Source organism: Ovis canadensis, chromosome 7 (assembly GCF_042477335.2).
Source record: "Ovis canadensis isolate MfBH-ARS-UI-01 breed Bighorn chromosome 7, ARS-UI_OviCan_v2, whole genome shotgun sequence".
In the NCBI taxonomy this organism is placed as follows: domain Eukaryota; kingdom Metazoa; phylum Chordata; class Mammalia; order Artiodactyla; family Bovidae; genus Ovis; species Ovis canadensis.
Window position 1 is genome coordinate 112616297 of NC_091251.1, and position 18718 is coordinate 112635014.

The 18718-nt window shown below is 51.8% G+C and overlaps 1 protein-coding gene across 6 annotated transcripts in view; it reads right to left on the reverse strand.

Moving 5' to 3' along the window:
* TTC7B (tetratricopeptide repeat domain 7B) overlaps nt 1-18718 on the reverse strand; it is a 270410-nt gene that overhangs the window by 88116 nt on the left and 163576 nt on the right. For all 6 annotated transcript variants that reach the window (XM_069597264.1, XM_069597263.1, XM_069597261.1 and 3 more), the window contains 4 exons: nt 10163-10246; nt 8847-8951; nt 6860-6977; nt 4800-4857 (listed from right to left, as the gene is read on the reverse strand). In XM_069597264.1, the coding sequence (XP_069453365.1) occupies nt 4800-4857; nt 6860-6977; nt 8847-8951; nt 10163-10246 (365 nt within the window). The remainder of the gene's footprint in view (nt 1-4799; nt 4858-6859; nt 6978-8846; nt 8952-10162; nt 10247-18718) is intronic.

The window sequence follows — 18718 nt, forward strand, 5'->3', positions numbered from 1 at the left end:
ATTACTTGACAGGCATTGGTTTTCCATGAATTTGTACATCAAAGAATTTTTTTTCTTTGGTGTTCATGAAAAGTAAGGTTGGAATGGCATGGTTTCTATCTCTCCCAATTATTCAGGGAAAATGAACACAAAATGAATTATGAAGAGACTTTGAATTAGTTAGCATTATTTATCTCATCTTCTTTCACAATTAATAAAACCAGCTTCCTACAACCCTCAAAAAGAATTCCACAGAGCTAAAATTTTCTCAGCACAGTTTAGATTTTTTACAAATGAAGTTAAACTAAATCATGGTTGCCTCTACCCAACACCAGCCAAGCAGAAAGCTGGCAGTGGTCTGCAGAGCTCAGGGTGTGGATAAGAATGGTTCTGACCAAGGGCCCTTCCTACTTAGCATCTGCAAACAGTTATTAACTATTAACCCACAGCACCAAGAAAGAGACGTGCTAGAAATCTTGGCATCACTGGGGTGCGTTAGGACATCTGCAGAACTGCCAGTGTGGCTGATGATGAATATACAGTCACCAAATTTCTGATGAGTTAAAACTTAGACACACACTTTTTAAAACAGCTTATTTCCACAACTTGGTTAAAGAGACAATCTGGTCACTTCAGCCGATGAAAGAAAAGAAGAAACACGGAGTTGCCCAAGAAAACTAGAAAAGCTCATGGTGTTCATCTCAGGTAGACTCTAAAAGCCTCTCTTCAGCTGCACAGGACGACTTTGGCAGCGAGGCGTCCTGTGACACCGTGTCTGTACGCCCACAGGAAACCTGCTCGACAGAAATCACCAAGCCGTGCAGGCGAGAGGAAGGGCGTTGGTGATCTTGAAAACTGCAAGCCTGCTGCCCCTGTACGTGAACAGAGAGCAGCCCTCTAAACCCCATTCCCACGCAGTGAGTATCTGGTGAAGCTGCTAAGAGAAATTCAAATTCCTCAAAGTGTCATCACAGGGAAGCTCACAAAGTGCTTCCCTTGTCAAAGCACCTCCGTATTAATTCCACGCTTTAACAGAAACAGCTGGTAAACTACTGGCCCACTTAGGCCACCATCTACTCATCCACCCACCCATCTATCCATCCATCCATCCAGTCATCCGTCCATCCAGCCACTCAGCCAGCCAGCCATTCACTCAGCCATCCATCCATCCGTCCACATATGCAGTACCTACTGTGATGCCAGGCCCTAGCCCCAGTGAGAGCCCCTAGAAGCTGCCACTCAGATCAATTCATCTTCTTAGAAAGCTCTGCAAACAACACTGGTTTTCTTCACTACACTTTTGTACAGGACAAATGAGTTGGTCCAACCTCTTAGGCTGAACTTGTAAGCATATGAACAGCTGAAGATTTCAATATTATGGTGCAATCACGTAACTGGGATGTCTTCAAAAATCACCTTTCTGAATCCAAGAGGGAGCAAACCCTTTTGAATTCTGACTCCAGTCATGACTGAGTCATTTTTCACACGTTAGCTCTGCAACCTCACCACTTTTTGAGTTACATCATTTTCTTTTTAACCAAAAATTACCAAACAGTTGTATTAACAGAATTGTGGGAAGACTTAAAATATATGATTAAAAAAAAAAAATTCTCACCCAAATGATTCTTAAATCTCCATTTACATATAAGAGGTGACACACGTCCTTCTCATGGTCTTAAAATCTTTCCCTATAGCTTCTCGGGACACACACGGTCACAGACTGGGAGAGGCCTAGTTAATGTGAACTTGAAACAAAATATTTTGATTCCTTTGAAAAATATACTGAAATACACATAAATAAAAATTTAGGTTAGCCTTCCCCAATATAATCACATGGGTTAGTAGGATTTTATTCCTCTTTATTCCCATATGAACAAATATTTTAAAAATCCCTTTGAACTAGAAACTAAGAAAAAGAGGGACAAAAAGAAATTCAGGCCAAGGGAACAGCTGTTACATAACACGAAGTTACGAGCTGCGCGGCTCAAGGCAGACCACCACCATGGCTGTTTTTAGAGAGCCAGTAGACGAGCTGGTTTAAGAAAAGTGAAACAGATGTAATGGCCACTTTCTTAGGCATCCATGTGTGGGTTTTACAAAGTAGGACTGGAAAATTTAAAACTCCAGATCATTTGAAATGGAAATGCTTTCCACACTCGGTGCTGAAGAGCATCAACAGAAACTCCGCGCCGAGACAGGAGGTCTGTTTGCAGCTGTCAGTTGGTGCTTTCTGTCGTTAACCAGTCTGGGACTGGCAGTGTGAAGGAGCTGGTGAGCCTGCTAGGGAAGGGAAAGGAAAGAGATGGAAGCATCTCAGACTAACTGAAACCCAGCGGCAATGATTTCATGAAAGAAGGAGCACGTCCACGGTGACGGATCTGCAGGCAACCCTGGTTCCAGGGACAGAGACCCATCAACAATTATCAGGGACCAGAGGGCGCTCAGACCACCGCACAACTGCACTCAGCTCACACGCTGGTGAAATGATGCTCAAAATTCTCCAAGCCAGGCTTCAGCAATACGTGAACCGTGAACTTCAAGCTGGTTTTAGAAAAGGCAGAGGAACCAGAGATCAAATTGCCAACATTGCTGGATCATTCAAAAAACAAGGGAGTTCCAGAAAAACATCTATTTCTGCTTTATTTACTATGCTAAAGCCTTTGACTGCGTGGATCACAATAAACTGTGGAAAATTCTGAAAGAGATGGGAATACCAGACCACCTGACCTGCCTCTTGAGAAACCTATATGCAGGTCAGGAAGCAACAGTTAGAACTGGACATGGAACAACAGACTGGTTCCAAATAGGAAAAGGAGTGCGTCAAGGCTGTATATTGTCACCCTGCTTATTTAACTTCTATGCAGAGTACATCATGAGAAACGCTGGGCTGGAAGAAACACAAGCTGGAATCAAGATTGCCGGGAGAAACATCAATCACCTCAGATATGCAGATGACACCACCCTTATGGCAGAAAGTGAAGAGGAGCTAAAAAGCCTCTTGATGAAAGTGAAAGGGGAGAGTGAAAAAGTTGGCTGGTCCCATCACTTCATGGGAAATAGATGGGGAAACAGTGGAAACAGTGTCAGACTTTACTTTGGGGGGCTCCAAAATCACTGCAGATGGTGACTGCAGCCATGAAATTTAAAGACACTTACTCCTTAGAAGGAAAATTATGACCAACCTATATAGCATATTAAAAAGCAGAGACATTACTTTGCCAACAAAGATCCGTCTAGTCAAGGCTATGGTTTTCCCTGTGGTCATGTATGGATGTGAGAGTTGGACTGTGAAGAAGGCTGAGCGCCGAAGAATTGAGGCTTGTGAACTGTGGTGTTGGAGAAGACTCTTGAGAGTCCCTTGGACTGCAAGGAGATCCAACCAGTCCATTCTGAAGGAGATCAGCCCTGGGATTTCTTTGGAAGGAATGATGCTAAAGCTGAAACTCCAGTCCTTTGGCCTCCTCATGCGAAGAGTTGACTCATTGGAAAAGACCCTGATGCTGGGAGGGATTGGGGGCAGGAGGAGAAGGAGACGACCGAGGATGAGATGGCTGGATGGCATCACCGACTCAATGGACATGGGTTTGAGTGAACTCCAGGAGTTGGTGATGGACAGGGAGGGCTCGCATGCTGTGATTCATGGGGTTGCAAAGAGTCGGAGATGACTGAGCAACTGAACTGAACTGAGAGATCCTCCCAAAACTTCAGGGTAGGTAACTGAGCTTCTAATATAACAGCAAGAAATCAGGGTAACACAGATATTTAAGGAGACAGGATCAATACCAATTCTACATTGGACGTCACAGTGCTATACTCTCAGCGATCCATCACACCTCCAGTAAGAATCAGATCAGGGCACCGTGGTGCAGGGGGCGTCCCACGTGGCACTGGTGGTGAAGAACCCGCCTGCCAGTGCAGGAGATGTAAGAGACCTGGGTTCAGTTCCTGGGTTGGGAAGGTGCCCTGGAGGAGGGCATGCAACCCACTCCAGTACTCTGGCCTGGAGAATTCCATGGGCAGAGGAGCCTGGCGGGCTACAGTCCACCGGGTTACAAAGAGTCAGACACGACTTAGCCGCAGCAGCAGTGGTGTAGTGGGTACCAGAGAAACTGGTCAGCCTCAGAGACCTTGACCTTCCCGACTTCCACAGCCACAGGCCTCTGGCTCTTCATCCCTGCGTCTCAGCCCCTTACCTGCAGTGAACACACACGATGTCTTGTCTACTTACTGATGTGGGCCAAAGCGCAAGTAAAGGGTGTGAAAGGGCCTGGGACACACAAGCATTGTCTAACATAGGGCCTTCTCTAATTTCGTGAAAGGCACAGCGATGGGGCTGACCGTAAGGTGTTATGGAACACGGCAGGGATAGAGAGCCCTGGGCCTGCTGGCCTCACTGTCTTAGGTAGTATTTCAGAGACTGTCCTAATATCTGGCTGTTTTCATTTCCTAATATAAAAATCTGCAGCTTGACATGTTAAAAAAGAAAAAAGCAAGCAAAGAATGATCCTTTTTCTAGATGATGAAAAATGTCTTTAATAAAAGGAATCATCTCCGTGGACATAAAAAGTACCTCTCTTGGAGCTGAAATGACTTGATTAGGAATGAAAATGTGCCCAGATGAATAAACGGATGCAGAATGCGGATCTGCACGGCAGCAAGTGACGCAGCACGCTTCATGCTGTGTGCTCGGTGCTCAAGAGGAAAGACTCCCAGGGGTGGAACACTGTTTACATAATCCTCATAAATATCCCTTCTTTTTATACTCACCACACTCTGGTGTCATTGTGTACAGCCGAGTGAAGAGAGGAGCTCCCACTCACCTCTGAAATGCAAGAAGCGCCTTTCTCTGGAGGACCTCCTGCACCCCTCGCAGAGAAGCTAAGGAAAGGGTTCAGTTAGTCAGTGACATGGAGCAAATACGAAACATCACAGAACCACACATCTGGCTGATTAGGAGCCACAGATTCTGGGTGCCTACATGCCCAGTGTGCCCTGGTGCTATAGAGGATGGCAGGCAAAGGCCAGGCCAGCTGAGGTCCTTACGCTTGGGCATAACTCTGCAACCATGCCAAGGGGAGAATGGGCGGTGGCTGGGCAATCTTGGTACCCCCAGGAAAAGGGGCCCATCTTCAAAAGACCAGCTGGGAATTCCAGAGAGGAAAACATTCTCAAGGGCAGGCATGTAATCCCCAGGTGAAGCAAGACTCTGCCAAAATGGACTAGGAGAGATTCAAGCACCAGTGGGTGGATTAGACAGTCTTCAGAGAGCCTTCTGGCACCAAGAACCAAGGACACCAGCCTAAGGCCAAGAGAGACCAGTTTAATTCAGGTGGGCAATGCCCAGGACCTCTGATATCTTGATGTGAACCCCAGAGACAGACTGGGCAAGCTCAATAGCAAGACTGTAAATCAGCTCAACCCTGCCCCTGTGTACAGCACATGAGAAAGGGCACCTCAGAATCTGGTAGAAGCTAAAAAGACACTCCTTACTGCAACAACAGGAAAAGTCCTGCTTATGGTTGCCTCTGGAGATGGCCCTTATCTAACGAATCCAGCAAGGCAGAGCCCATCCTGACATCGCTCTGAGGATGGCGGAGGGCTGCCAGAACTGGGTGTAGCTGAAACTCATGGCTAACTCAGAACAAGAGTAAGTGAGCTAGAGGGAAGCAGAGGGGTGAACCAGGGGAACCACGGACACAGATGAACCCAACAGGGCCATGTGACTCACCCAGGGCTCATCAGGGGTACAGACCAAAGAATTTACATGGATAAATACAAGGTACTAAATTTCACTTCACTGAAAGTCTGCTATAGTTAAAAGATGTTTTGGGTATTGCCAGTATATCAAGTGTATATGAAAAATTGGCAAAAAATCCATTACTGAGAATCAATGGATATGCAAAATTTCTCCAGGATCTTTAGGGATCGAACCCAGGTCTCCTGCATTGGAGGCAGACACTTTAACCTCTGAGCCACCAGGGAAGCCCCTTTGATATTTTAGAGCAGAGGAAAGAAATATTTGGGGTAACATGTGAAATAAACTCTAGCAATATTACAGAGGAAGAAAAAGGAAGTGATGCGAGGGTAGTGTTTTCTCTTAAGGGGCTGTGACTTCTGGGGACACTTGAAGGGCTCCCAGGTGGCCGGCAAAGTTCTATCTCCTGAGCAGGGTGGTGACTGTAAGACCATTTTCCCTTATAATAATTTATTGAGTTAGATAATCATTTTTTAGATTTTTTTTTGGTATCTGTGTTATATTTCACAGTAAAACATTCAAGAAATAATAGAGTTCATGAAAACAATTTAGCAATTGACCCTTTCTGCAAACACTGAACTGAAAACCTCCTTAAGTGCAGAAAACATACTTAAGATTGTTTTTTAGCCAAGAACGCATCTACTGAAACAGTGAATACGTCCAGAGTGTAGGGTCACTGCATGGACTGTGCGCCCCTGGACACACGCACGTGCCTGTGAGCTAAGACGTGCAAATGGAGGGGGCGGGCCCTGAGAAACCAAGGTGGGCTTTCTGGGGGAGGTGAGCCCCGAACACTCCTGCATTCTTGGGCCTAAGACCAACATCCGTTCACACGGGGCGGGCTCAGCTGGGGCTGGGGCACAGCTGGCTGCAGGCCAGGGGGTTTGCGTCGTCTCTCATAGCACAGCTCTGGGCAGACCCCCCACATCTGCCAGCACACGCCCCTGTGAAGAGGGACCTGGGCGCCCAGGCCCAGGGCCATCGTCACCCGCTCCCCGTCTCTGCCCTGACTGAGCGAAGAGGACGCCGGGGGCAGGGCCCCCAGGACAGCGGGACCCGCCCTGCGCCTTCTGGAGACTCGGGGCAGTGGCAGTGCCGCCAGCCCCCGTGGGTGGCCCCACTCACCGTCAGTGGCCTGCAGACTGTAGGTCAGCCCCAGGGCCAGGTAGCCTTTAGCCTTGAACTCTGACGTTTTCTCTCCTGCATCAACCACCGTTTTGGCAAACTTCTCGGCTTCTTCCAACTGAAAAACCAGATCAGTTAAAAACAACAGCAACCTGCAGAAGTCCTAGTGAGAGTTCCCCAAAGCATCTGCTGCCAAGGCGCTTTCTGACGAGTCACCGTTAAAGTAGGTCCAAAGCCTCCCAGGGCCACTCTGGAGACTGCGCTCTCTTAGTCTGGGCCTCAATAGGCCTCAGGACCCCCATCTGGCCTTTTCCCTTTAAACTGCCCCGTGTTGCTTTTCTGCCTCCTTCCCAAGGCCCCCTTCACACTCTGTGGGGCTGTCCCGTCTCTGCTCTTCCCCAGCGGGCTCTGTGGCTGGGCTGTGCTGGACTCAGAAGTTACGCACGTCTGTACGTGTGGTTTGCAAAGAACAAAGGTCTTGAAATGTTTTGTGCTTCAGTAGTTCCTTTTTAGCATGATACAAAGAGTCCTTTAGGCTTGGTTTTTCTCTCCTATAAGCTGTTAAAAATGTCAAAACTTCACCTATTTATTTTATCGAGTTGGCCAGAAAGTTCGTTCAGGCTTTGTACGCACAGGCCAGCAACCCGAACGAACTTTTTGGCCAAGTCCATACACTACACAAGGCATAGCTCTCACCCCAGCAGCTCCCAGCGGGAGAGCTGTGCGGCCACCAACCACGCCCGCGGTAAGGCGACCTGCTGCGCACCTCATCAGAGACAAGAGTGGCAAGGTTTGTTCCTTCGGAGCATGGTAAGTATTGATGCTATTGAAGCTGGGGGACAGTACGTGGATGACAACTGATTACACTTTCCTTCTGTGGTATTTTGAAATTTTAACAATAAAAATATTTTTAAAACACAGAAATGACTTGCTATTCTCATCTTGAAAAAAAAGAGGTTTATTTAAGGCGTCATGGAGTTGAACAGTGCCACAGCTGGAAGCTGGCACGCCCGAAGAGCAAAGGTTTGGTCCCTGGCCCTGGCCCCCCTCAGAATCTGCCTGCTTGCCCCCTCGCTTGCCACGCCAAGCTGCTGAAACCTGCATGGGCCACACGACGCCTTCACAGCTGTGATTCGGGTGAGAACCTGCTCTTTCAAAATGCCTTTTTTCTTCCACATTTCCCGCCTCCCCCCACCTCCAATTCCCCCTCCACTGGCTGAGAATAAACGGAAAAAACAAGCAACAAGGACCACACTAAAAACCTTAGCCAGGAGCCTCTGGCCTGTTTGGGCAACTTCTTATCACGAACCTCAACATGAAGCTGGAGGAGGACGTTAAGACCCCACTGCGTGTGACAGTCATCCACACACCATCTCAGCAACAGCCTGCGTTGTCTAGCGTCTGCTCAAAGGGTGTATTTTTGAGGAAGTACACCGAATCAATGGACACGAGTTTGAGCAAACTCCAGGAGACAGGGCAGGGCAGGGAGGCCTGGTTTGCTGCTGTTGGCGGCGTCACAAACAGTCGGACACGAACAGCAACAATCGCTACAGGTCAGGCTCTTCCCGAATTCTAACCCGAACAAGAACGTTTGAGAGGAGAGCCTCTGTGCAAGCAGAGGGATGGGGGGGCTGGGTTCACACACGAGCTAAAGCGGAGGGTGCCTCTTGGCTTTACAGAAGAGCTCAGGCTAAGAGGGAGCCGCTAAGGGACCAGCCCTTTCCGGTCCTGCACGACTTGCGTACAGGATGCATCTGAGCAGCGTTCCAGCTGTATCTCACCATTTCTACCTCTGAAGCGCATTCCCATGGAAAATAACCACCTGGAGTTTTACTGATTCCTGAAGTCCCTGGGGTGGGAGCTAAGGCCCGAGAAGGCCAGAGGCCCAGGCCAGGAGCCCAGGGCTCGAGCAGCCTTGCTTGTGTGCGGCTAGTGATTCCTGCGGTCCCCTCTCCACCCAGATGGAGCAGGGCTCGCGGGCACTCACCCAGTGCAGGGAGCCCACACACAGCTTGGCGGCCAGCAGCGGGATGGCGGCGTCGTCGGGCTTCAGGCGGATACACTCCTTCAGCACCTTCACGGCGCGCGCGGACTTGGCGAAAGGAGAGCGTCTCTGTGAGACTCAGCGTTTCTGAGCAGAACCAAAACCTGAAGTCTTCCCAGAGGGGTTTCTGGTGAGGACACCCTCTAAATGAGGTTTTCCAACTTGGGCCCAACCGAGCAGGGGTCTGGGGATGGTGGTAACCAGGGGTGGAACTTCTGGGGCACTGGGGAGTAAACTGTGGTCAAAGCAAGTGAAAATGCTTCCCTGGCATCGGTGCCCTCGCTTCATTCCCTACCTGCGCAGTCGCTGTAAAAGTAAGGGAAAGAAGACAGCGGAGGTTTGTGGCATTATAGGAAATAAGCTGCCCAACTTAAAACGTGTGTGTGTCTGTGTGTTAGTCGCTCAGCTGTGTCTGACTCTTTGTGACCCCATGGATCGCAGCCCGCCAGGCTCCTCGGTCCATGGGATTCTCCAGGCAAGAATACTGGAGTGGGTTGCTATTCCCTTCTCCAAGAGATCTTCCCGACCTAGGGATCAAACCCAGGTCTCCTGCACTGCAGGCAGATTCTTTACCATCTGAGCCACCAGGGACACCCGATTTAAAGCGTACCATACAAAATCTCCGTCTCCACTTGCCTGAAAAAAAATCTTGTGTCTCAGACTTGACTATTTACTAAAGGGCCCAAACTAACAAGAAAAACAGTGGCCACTGTCTTTATCGAGAGTGTTCGGGCCGGGACTACTTTAGCACCTTGTGGGTGTCATCTCACTGCCTGATGACAAGTCTGTGAAGCTGGGACCACATGTCTATGGGGTGGACACTGAGGGACCTGCCGGGGGGCATGTGGCCGAGAGGGCAGCGCCAGGCCCCTCTCCACAGTCCTCCCTTTCAACCACATACAGCCTAACCACACACAAGCTAACACAGCCACGTCTTGCTAACGATAATTAACAGACGTGCCCCTCCAGGGACAGCTGACACGCTTAGACGAGTGAAAGGGGTTGGTGTGCAGAACCGACCTTAGTTTAAGCCATATCTTAATAAAGTTCGACAACTAGAAAAAAACGCCAGAATTTCAAAATTTTTCTTCTCAGTGACGTCTCCATGTTGCCCCCGAATAATTAAACGTGACCATCCATTTCTTAACGGCCACAGGAGAGTTCCAGAGAACCGGTGCAGACGTCCCGGGCCCCAGCTCGCCCCGGGAGAGTCGAGTGACCCGCGGGCGCGGGGGGCTGCACGCCGCGGGGAGACTCACTTTTCCAGCAGCCATCAGCGACAGAGCAAACTGGTACCACAGGTGGAACTCCTCGAAGGCAAACTTCATAGCTCTCTCCAAGCACTGGTTCGGAGAGAAGAAGGCAGACAGGCGGGGTTAGCTGCCGGGGTCCCGGCTGGACAGGTGTGAGCGTGTGTCCCGCCAAGTGCTGGGCACACCCTCCCACAGTGAGGACCCCCGCGGGCCCCCAGCCACACACTGTGCCACAGGCCGGGACGGTCTGCAGCTGGCTAACAGCCTTTTCTGGTTCAGTCTCAGCATATTTTATTTACAGTCCATTTTATGCGTCTTAGTGTATAGTCTAGAGTTTGGACAAATGTACATAACAATGCAACCACCGACACAGACTAAATGAAGTGCAGTCCAACCTGCCATCCCCCCAAATTCTCCCGTGTTCTTTTGCAGAGAAACTGTTCCGGCACTGCCTCCGACCCCCCCAACCCCCGCCACTTCAAGACTGGAACCTACATTTGTCCTTATGAGTTTTCCTTTGCAAGAAATGTCATAGAAATGAAGTCAGGCAGCATGTAGCTTTTTGAGTGTGGTTATTTCCATTTCGGATAACGCGTATGACATTCATCTATCTGTACAACACAACCCTTGATCCCAAAGAGCTTCTCATGTGGTACAGGGAAAGAGGAAGGCACAGTAAGCTGCTCAAACGCAAGGTCCCGACCGACAAGGCTCCCGAGAGGAGGACACGGAAAGCCCTGGGAAGGCGGTCTTGGGGAACAGGAACGGCATCCTGGAAGAATGCACTTGAGCCGGGCCTTCACGGATGAGAAGGGAAAACACGCAGCTGGGATTTGGAACTGGTACTTCCGGGCGTCCCGGTAGCTCAGTCAGCAAAGAATCTGCCTGCAGTGCGGGAGACCTGGGTTCGATCCCTGGGTCGGAAAGACGCCCTGGAGAAGGAAATGGCAACCCACTCCAGTATTCTTGCCTGGAGAATCTCATGGACAGAGAAGCCTGGTGGGCTACAGTCCATGGGGTCACAAGAGTCGGACACAACTGAGCGACTACACCACCGCAGCTCCCTGAAGAGGGCGGACACACAGACACGGAGGCAGGAGTGCACGCTTCTCCGGCAGCCCCGGAGCCCTCAGCGTGCCGGGGGGCGGACGGCCCAGTGCGACCCGCCGAGGGCTCCGGGGCTGGAGGCAGGCGTAGCTGGGGCTGCGGCGCTGAGCGCCCCACTGGCCCCGCCTCCTCTGACTGCCCCTCCCTCCCCACCCAGCCTCGCTCCTCCGCCTCTGTGCGCCCACCTGCCTCAGCCCAGCCCAGCTGCACTCTGAGAAAGTACCCAGGGCAGAGATCCTGGCTCCCGTCTCTCCGGGGGCAGAGCTACAAATACAGGCCACCCAGACAATGAGGAGCCTCTCGTTTCCGCACAGAGTGGCTCGGCCACCCCAGAACTTCAGGGAGACTGCAGGTGGGGAGGGGTGCAACCCAGGGTGGGGAAGGCTAGCCCTAGGTGGACACGGGGGCCCGGGCCTTCAGAGCCAAGTGCAGAGCTGAGGGATGTGGCTGCAGTCAGCATCAGCAAGGAAGGGCCACTCAAGGAAGGAGCGGGGGCAAGTGAGATGGGAGGGAGAGGACCCCAGAGTGTCTGGCCTGCATACCGAGGAGCAAACACACGGCACCGAAGGCCTGTGTGTGTGTGTTCATCAGAGGGACAGAGGAAGGACAGAGAGAAAGGCACTCTAGAATTAAGGGAGAGTGCAGAGGCAACCTGAGAGGAACAAGTGGGCAGAGAAGAAACGGGATAAGCCAGAGGCCCAGGCCCCCAGAGCAACGGACCCTGGGCCGAGGCCTTCCCGCCAGGGGGCAGGTTCTGCAGGGCTAAGAGGCGCGGCCCTTGGACCCGGAGACGCAGCTCAGCCCGTTTCCTCTCTAAAGATGGAACGAGCCAGCTGCTGGGAGGAACGGAAAGGAACAGGGCTAGGAGCTTCCAGAATGAACAGGGCGGTGGCACCCTGAGGGAGCAGAGTGCGCCCTCGGAGTCTGTGGCCGCTTCTCTGCAGTGAAGCCCCTCGAGGCTTGGGGGCAGGAGAAGGCAGGTGGTGCTCAGGAGGAGCGGAGGCGAGGAGGGGCGTGCTCAGCGTCCGACTCTCCATGACTCACGGACTGCAGCCCACCAGGCTCCTCTGTCCACGGGACTCTATCAGGGAAGCCCCAGGGGCTCAGCGGTAAAGAATCCACTTACCATGCAGGAGCCCTGGGTTCGATCCTGGGTCAGGAAGATCCCCCGGAGAAGGGAGTGGCAACCCACCCCTGTATTCTCGTCTGGGGGAGCCCATGGACAGAGGAGCCTGGCGGGCTACAGTCCATGGGGTCACAAGAGTCAGACACGATCGAGCGACTAACACAACGGCAAATGATGACGCCGATACAGGATGTGAGATGGACACTGCCCCTCACTGTGACCACACTGGAGACACACAACGCAAACCTCAGGGCTGGCCATGCGACTCCATCCCGCACCAGGATGTCGGCAGGAGTTCAAGGGAGGAGCGCTCAGAGGGCACACACTTTGCCCTCGGCCCCGGACACAGACTCCACGCTGGAGGTGGGCGGCCAGGAAGCAAGAGCCCTGGAGACAGACGTGCCTCCCCGGGATGCCTGAGCAGAGAGACGGCCGGCCCAGGGCCGCAGGGCGCTGCAGACCTCCTGCCGTGCGGAGGAAATGAACCTGCACTCGGTTAAGGCACTATCAGCTTGTTAGCTACTTCTGGATTCGCCTCTCACTAACAGACACCGGACGGCAGAGACCCGGAGCCCTCTTACCTGCTCCACTACGTGGCCGAGCGACAAGCAGGCACGACTGCGCCTTTAGGAAGTGCAGGAGGGGAAACGAGAGGAAGGCAGCTCGCTGAGAAGGTCGAGCAGGCAGGATGGGGTGCTGGGGGCAGACTGGGCCCAGGTGTGGGGTGGTACAGCTGGGGAAACGCGGGGAGGCCAGGGGTTACAGAGAAAAAGTGAAAAGCCAACAGAATCTGGAAACTGATTTAGCAAAGGGGGATGCAGGATGAGAATGATGATCACACTGACGGAAAGAGGCAAAGGAGTCGGTGTGTGCGGAGGAGGTAGACGATGATCAGAGAGGTGTGTTCCAACAGCTCCGCTCAACTAGCTCACCGCAACACAACCACTAATGCTCAAATGTATAGATAGAGACAGTCAAGCGTTTGAGTGCTTTTCTTCTCCTTTGCTAAGGGGAATGATAAATATCAACTGTCTTCCTGATAAACAAAAGGAGCTCATAGCTGAAACAGTCTGTTCTGAACCAAAAGCCAGATGCTATAAATAAGCGTGCATCCAAGTTTTCTTCTGTGACAGAGGCTAATGCACTCATCATCCTCAGTGAGAAACGTTCATGGAAGCTCAACTGGTACAGAGCTCCATCCCAGGTGCACCAGGGAAATAGCAGCCCTCATAAAGACAGAGTCTAAGGGCCGCCAGGGAGCTCGGGAAGCACCTAGTTGAGGTCCTCAAAGGAGAGGCTGCCAATCAATCACCTCAAAACTCTTCTTTTTGCTTTCAGGCAGGGAAACCGGGGGAAGGACACCCTGGATAAAAGGGGCACAGACTCTCCCTTCCCGGCAGCCAAGCCCAAGGGTGAATGAAGAATGAAAGAGACTGGAGTGTTTCATGTGACCTGAGTACGGCCAATCAGGTGCTCCCGCCACAGAGCTCTCTCCAGAGGTCAGGGCAGGGGAGCGGGCTGCAGGAAGCTGGTTTCTGTGGCTGGGCCTGGGGCCACAGTAGCAGGCAGGTTGGTGGACGCCCTCCAGACTTAACCGTATCCTCCCAAACTGGGGCAGGAGCCTCCGTAATCTCTGTTCACTCCTGATCTTGAGCCTTCTATGGATTCTGGGTGCTAAATGGTTTGCACCGGTAGATGCCTTTCAGGCTTGAAAGAACAAGTTGGGCTCTGTTAGCTACAACCTTGTCATGGGTTCAAAGATCACTGCGGACGGTGACTGCAGCCATGAAATTCAAAGACGCTTGCTCCTTGGAAGAAAAGCTATGGCGAACCTAGACAGCATATTCAAAAGCAGAGACATCACTTTGCCAACAGAGTTCCATCTAGTCAAGGCTATGATTTTTCCAGTAGTCATGTATGGATGTGAGAATTGGACCATAAAGAAAGCTGAGCGCCGAAGAATTGATGCTTTTGAACTGTGGTGTTGGAGAAGATTCTTGAGAGTCCCTTGGACTGCAAGGAGACCCAACCAGTCCATCCTAAAGAAGATCAGTCCTGAATATTCATTGAAAGGACTGATGCTGAAGCTGAAACTCCAATATTTTGGCCACATCATTGGAAAAGACTCTGATGCTGGGAAAGATTGAAGGCAGGAGGAGAAGGGGACAACAGAGGCTGAGATGGCTGGATGGCACCACCGACTGGATGGACGTGAGTTTGAGCAAGCTTCAGGAGCTGGTGATGGACAGGGAGGCCTGGCGTGCTGCCGTCCGTGGGGTCACAGAGAGCGGGACGCGACGGAGCGGCTGAGCTGAACTGGAGGCCATGAGCGTGTGCCCAGGCTCCGCTTACAACAAGCCCTGCCTCCCAGCCCCCAACACGCACTTGCACCGCTTCTGCCTGCGAACCTTCCAGAATAGGAGAGTCACCCGGACAGCAGCCAGAAACAAAGAATCTAGGCGTCACCACAGACCACTGCTGCTGAGTCGCTTCGATCGTGTCCGACTCTGTGCGACCCCATAGACGGCAGCCCACCAGGCACCTCCATCCCTGGGATTCTCCAGGCAAGAACACTGGAGTGGGGTGCCATTTCCTTCTCCAGTGCATGAAAGTGAAAAGTGAAAGTGAAGTCACTCAGTCGTGTCCGACCCTCAGGACCCCATGGACTGCAGCCCACCAGGCTCCTTGTGAATTTGGGCAAGCCAATTAACCCCTATACCCAGATTCCCCATTACAAAACGGGAAATACGGCAGTAAGTAGTGTAGAAAATTACCAGGAAGATTAAATTAGTCAATACATAAAAAGCGACAGCACTCAGATCCAGGCCAGTAGATTAGCTTCTGTCTTTTTTTTTTAATGAAGACTCTTAGATTAAGAAAGAAAATGTAACATGATGCCTATCATTTTATCCGAATTTCATATATGAAAATCAAACTCACAATACATTGTGTCAGGAATGAGTATTTACTTTATAAAATGTTTCCTCATCTGAGGAAAGGATTCAGGCTGAGGATGTTGAAAATAGCGCACAGCTTCACGGACCCAAACGAGAAGCACGCTTGTGCTGAGTGTGCGCTCAGTCGTCGCCGACTGTTTCCGACGCCACGGACTGGAACTCGCCAGGCTCCTCTGTTCACGGGACTCTCCAGGCAAGAACACTGGAGTGGGTTGCCATGCCCTTCCCGACCCAGGGACAGAATCCCTGTCTCCCACACTGGCAGGTAGATTCTCTACCACTGAGCCACCAGGGACGCCTGTATCACTTATTAAGGGAATAGTAAAGCAGATACTCCAGCTCCCCAGGTGGAGCAGCGGCAAAGAATTCGCCTGCCAATGCAGGAGATGCAGGTTCGATCCCTGGGTCGGGAAGATCCCCTGGAGAAGGGAACGGCAACCCACTCCAGTATTCTTCCCTGGAGAATCCCATGGACGGAGGAGCCTGGTGGGCTACAGTCCATGGGGTCGCAAAGAGTCAGACATGACTGAGTGACTAACACTTCCAGTAAGTGGTATGGAGTGAATGTTTGTGTCCCCCTAAAATTCATATGTTGACACCTAACCCCCCACGCGATATTAGGGGACCCTGGTCAGGAGGGTGGAGCCAGAGAGATCCCTTGCTCCTTCAGACACGGTGGGCAGTCTGCAACCCCGACGTGAGCCTTCACTCGACAGCAGCCTTGCCAGTCGTGATCCTGGACTTCCCAGACTCCAGAACTACGGGAACTAAGAGCCTTCTGTGGACACGCAGCCCAGCCCGCGGTGCTCTGTTACTGCAGCCCAGACGGCTGAGGCCACAAGCTCTCGGCCAGCACTGCAGCCAGGCGCTGTTCTGATTGCTTTACGAGGACTGCCTCATCCTGTCAGGTAACCCGACGAGGTCCAACAGATGGCTGCTCAGTCAGTGACTCGTGTCCTTGCGACCCCAGGGGCTGCAGCAATGTCTGCTGGAGTTTGCTCAGACTCACGTCCCTCGAGTCAGTGGTGACGTCCACACAGGTACTGTTCCACTTACCGAGGAGGCGGCGGAGCGGAGCTGCAGCCAGGACTGCGCCGGGGCTCAGAGCGCCAGGAGAGCAGGCTCTATGCCCAGCGGTCCGCTGCGGAGCTGGGGCCACAGCTCCCCCTGCCTCTGAGAGCTCCCTACGGACAAGCCGCTCGAACGCTTAGGCCCCCTCTCACCGCATAAAGCAAAGTTTGGCTAAATAAAAGGCTCCTGAAAATGCCACCTGCCCCCTGAACTATTCCTGAGATTTAGCAATATGCCCTTGTTTCCGTGTCCTCTGAGGACTGGGGTCTTTTCAGCTTGCAGGATTTTCAAGAAACCACAGCTTATACTGGAATGTGTGTTGTTACAGTAACGAGGAAGGGGTCCGAGCTGGGGGAGGCCTGTGAAAGGTCTGCACGTAGAGGAAACCACGGCCTGTCTTTATCAAACTGTGTGCCTTTGAGATGGCACAGCGGTGCTAGCGGACACTCCACCTGCGATGCAGGAGATGCTGGAGACCGCTGTGCCATCTCAAAGGCACACAGTTTGATAAAGACAGGCCGTGGTTTCCTCTACGTGCAGACCTTTCACAGGCCTCCCCCAGCTCGGACCCCTTCCTCGTTACTGTAACAACACACATTCCAGTATAAGCTGTAGGGGTGCTATAAAGACAGACAGGAAATGCAAGCCAACAATTACAAATTAACCCTTTGCGCTGATTCCGAAATATCCCAGCTCTGGCCTCACAGCGGATGGCTGTCCTCCTGAGGGCTCTTGGCAGCCTTTCTGAGAGCTGGCTCGGAAAAGTGCCCAGACAGCTCCAGCTGTTCCTGAGGTCCTGATGCCAAGCATCCCGCTAAGCCACGGAGCGTGTCCTCCTCTACGTGCCTGTGAATGCTGAGGTTACATAAGTCTCTAAGTGGCTCAGGTCAGCAGGTGTGCGTGCACGATCAGTCACCTCAGTCACGTCCTACTCTTTGCGACCCCGTGGACAGTAGCCCGTGGACAGTAGCCCACCAGGCCCCTCTGGCCGTGGGATTCTCCAGGCAAGGATCCTGGAGTGGGTGGCCAGGCCCTCCTCCAGGGCATCTTCCTGACCCAGGGACTGAACCAGCATCTCCTGCATCGCAGGTGGAGTTCTGTACCGCTGAGCCACCAGGGAAGCCTCGCAGGTCAGCATCACAAAGGAAACCCTCTTCCAGGGAAGGCGTCTAAGTGCAAGGGGGGCTTGGGGTGTCACTGGGGCGTTTGCCGCCCACAGCCTCTGCTCCTTAGTCCAGGTGTTTGCTCACCTTGATTCTGTTTAACTGCACCTTTTAAGCGTCCTAGTCATATCTGGATGTGATAGAGTACAAATTTCCAGTTTCTTCCTTCTTAAAAATTTTTATTATTGAAAATTCTCAAACTAAGACAAAGACGGGGAAATAACAAAATAAAACCCCCACCTGTCACCTTATTTCAACTGTCAACTCAATTCTCAATCTTTTTTAAAAAATACTTATTTATTTGGCTGCACGTGTCTTAGTTACGACATGTGGGGTCTAGTTCCCTGACCAGGGACTGAACCTGGGCTCCTGTCTTGGGAGTGCAGGCTTAGCCACCAGACCACCAGGGAAGCCCCTCAATTCTGAATCTTGTTTCATGCATATCCCTAACGCATTTCTCCCCAACATATTATTTTGATGCAGATCATAGCATAACATCTTGTCCATAAATTTTAAATTTCCAGTTTTAATAAAGTAGGGAGATTGGGAAGAGACTGCTAAGTCACCTCAGTCATGTCCGACTCTGTGCGACCCCATAGACGGCAGCCCACCAGGCTCCCCCGTCCCTGGGATTCTCCAGGCAAGAACACTGGAGTGGGTTGCCATTTCCTTCTCCAATGCATGAAAGTGAAAAGTGAAAGTGAAGTCGCTCAGTCGTGTCCGACTCTTCGCGACCCCACGGACTGCAGCCCACCAGGCTCCTCTGTCCATGGGATTTTCCAGGCAAGAGAAGTGGAGTGGGCTGCCATCGCCTTCTCTGTGGGAAGAGACTATGTGCTACAAAGTAAAAGAATTCACATTTCAGTAATGGCTCCAGTCTAAGAGAAGTGCGGATGAAAATGGACTTTTAAGAAGATGTAGGCTTTTGGGGGCGAAGCCAGATGGGAGTGGGTGCACGTAAGAGGCAGGCTCGGTCACCAAGGCCCAGGCAGGCCGGTGGCTGGAGAAGAGGTACAGGACGTGCTGACTCCATGCCAACTCCCCCTCATCAGCCAGAGCCTCACTGTGGGGCTCAAGGAAGGAACGCGTGAAAACACTCGGAAGACGGACTTCCTGCCAGTCCAGCGGTTAAGACTGT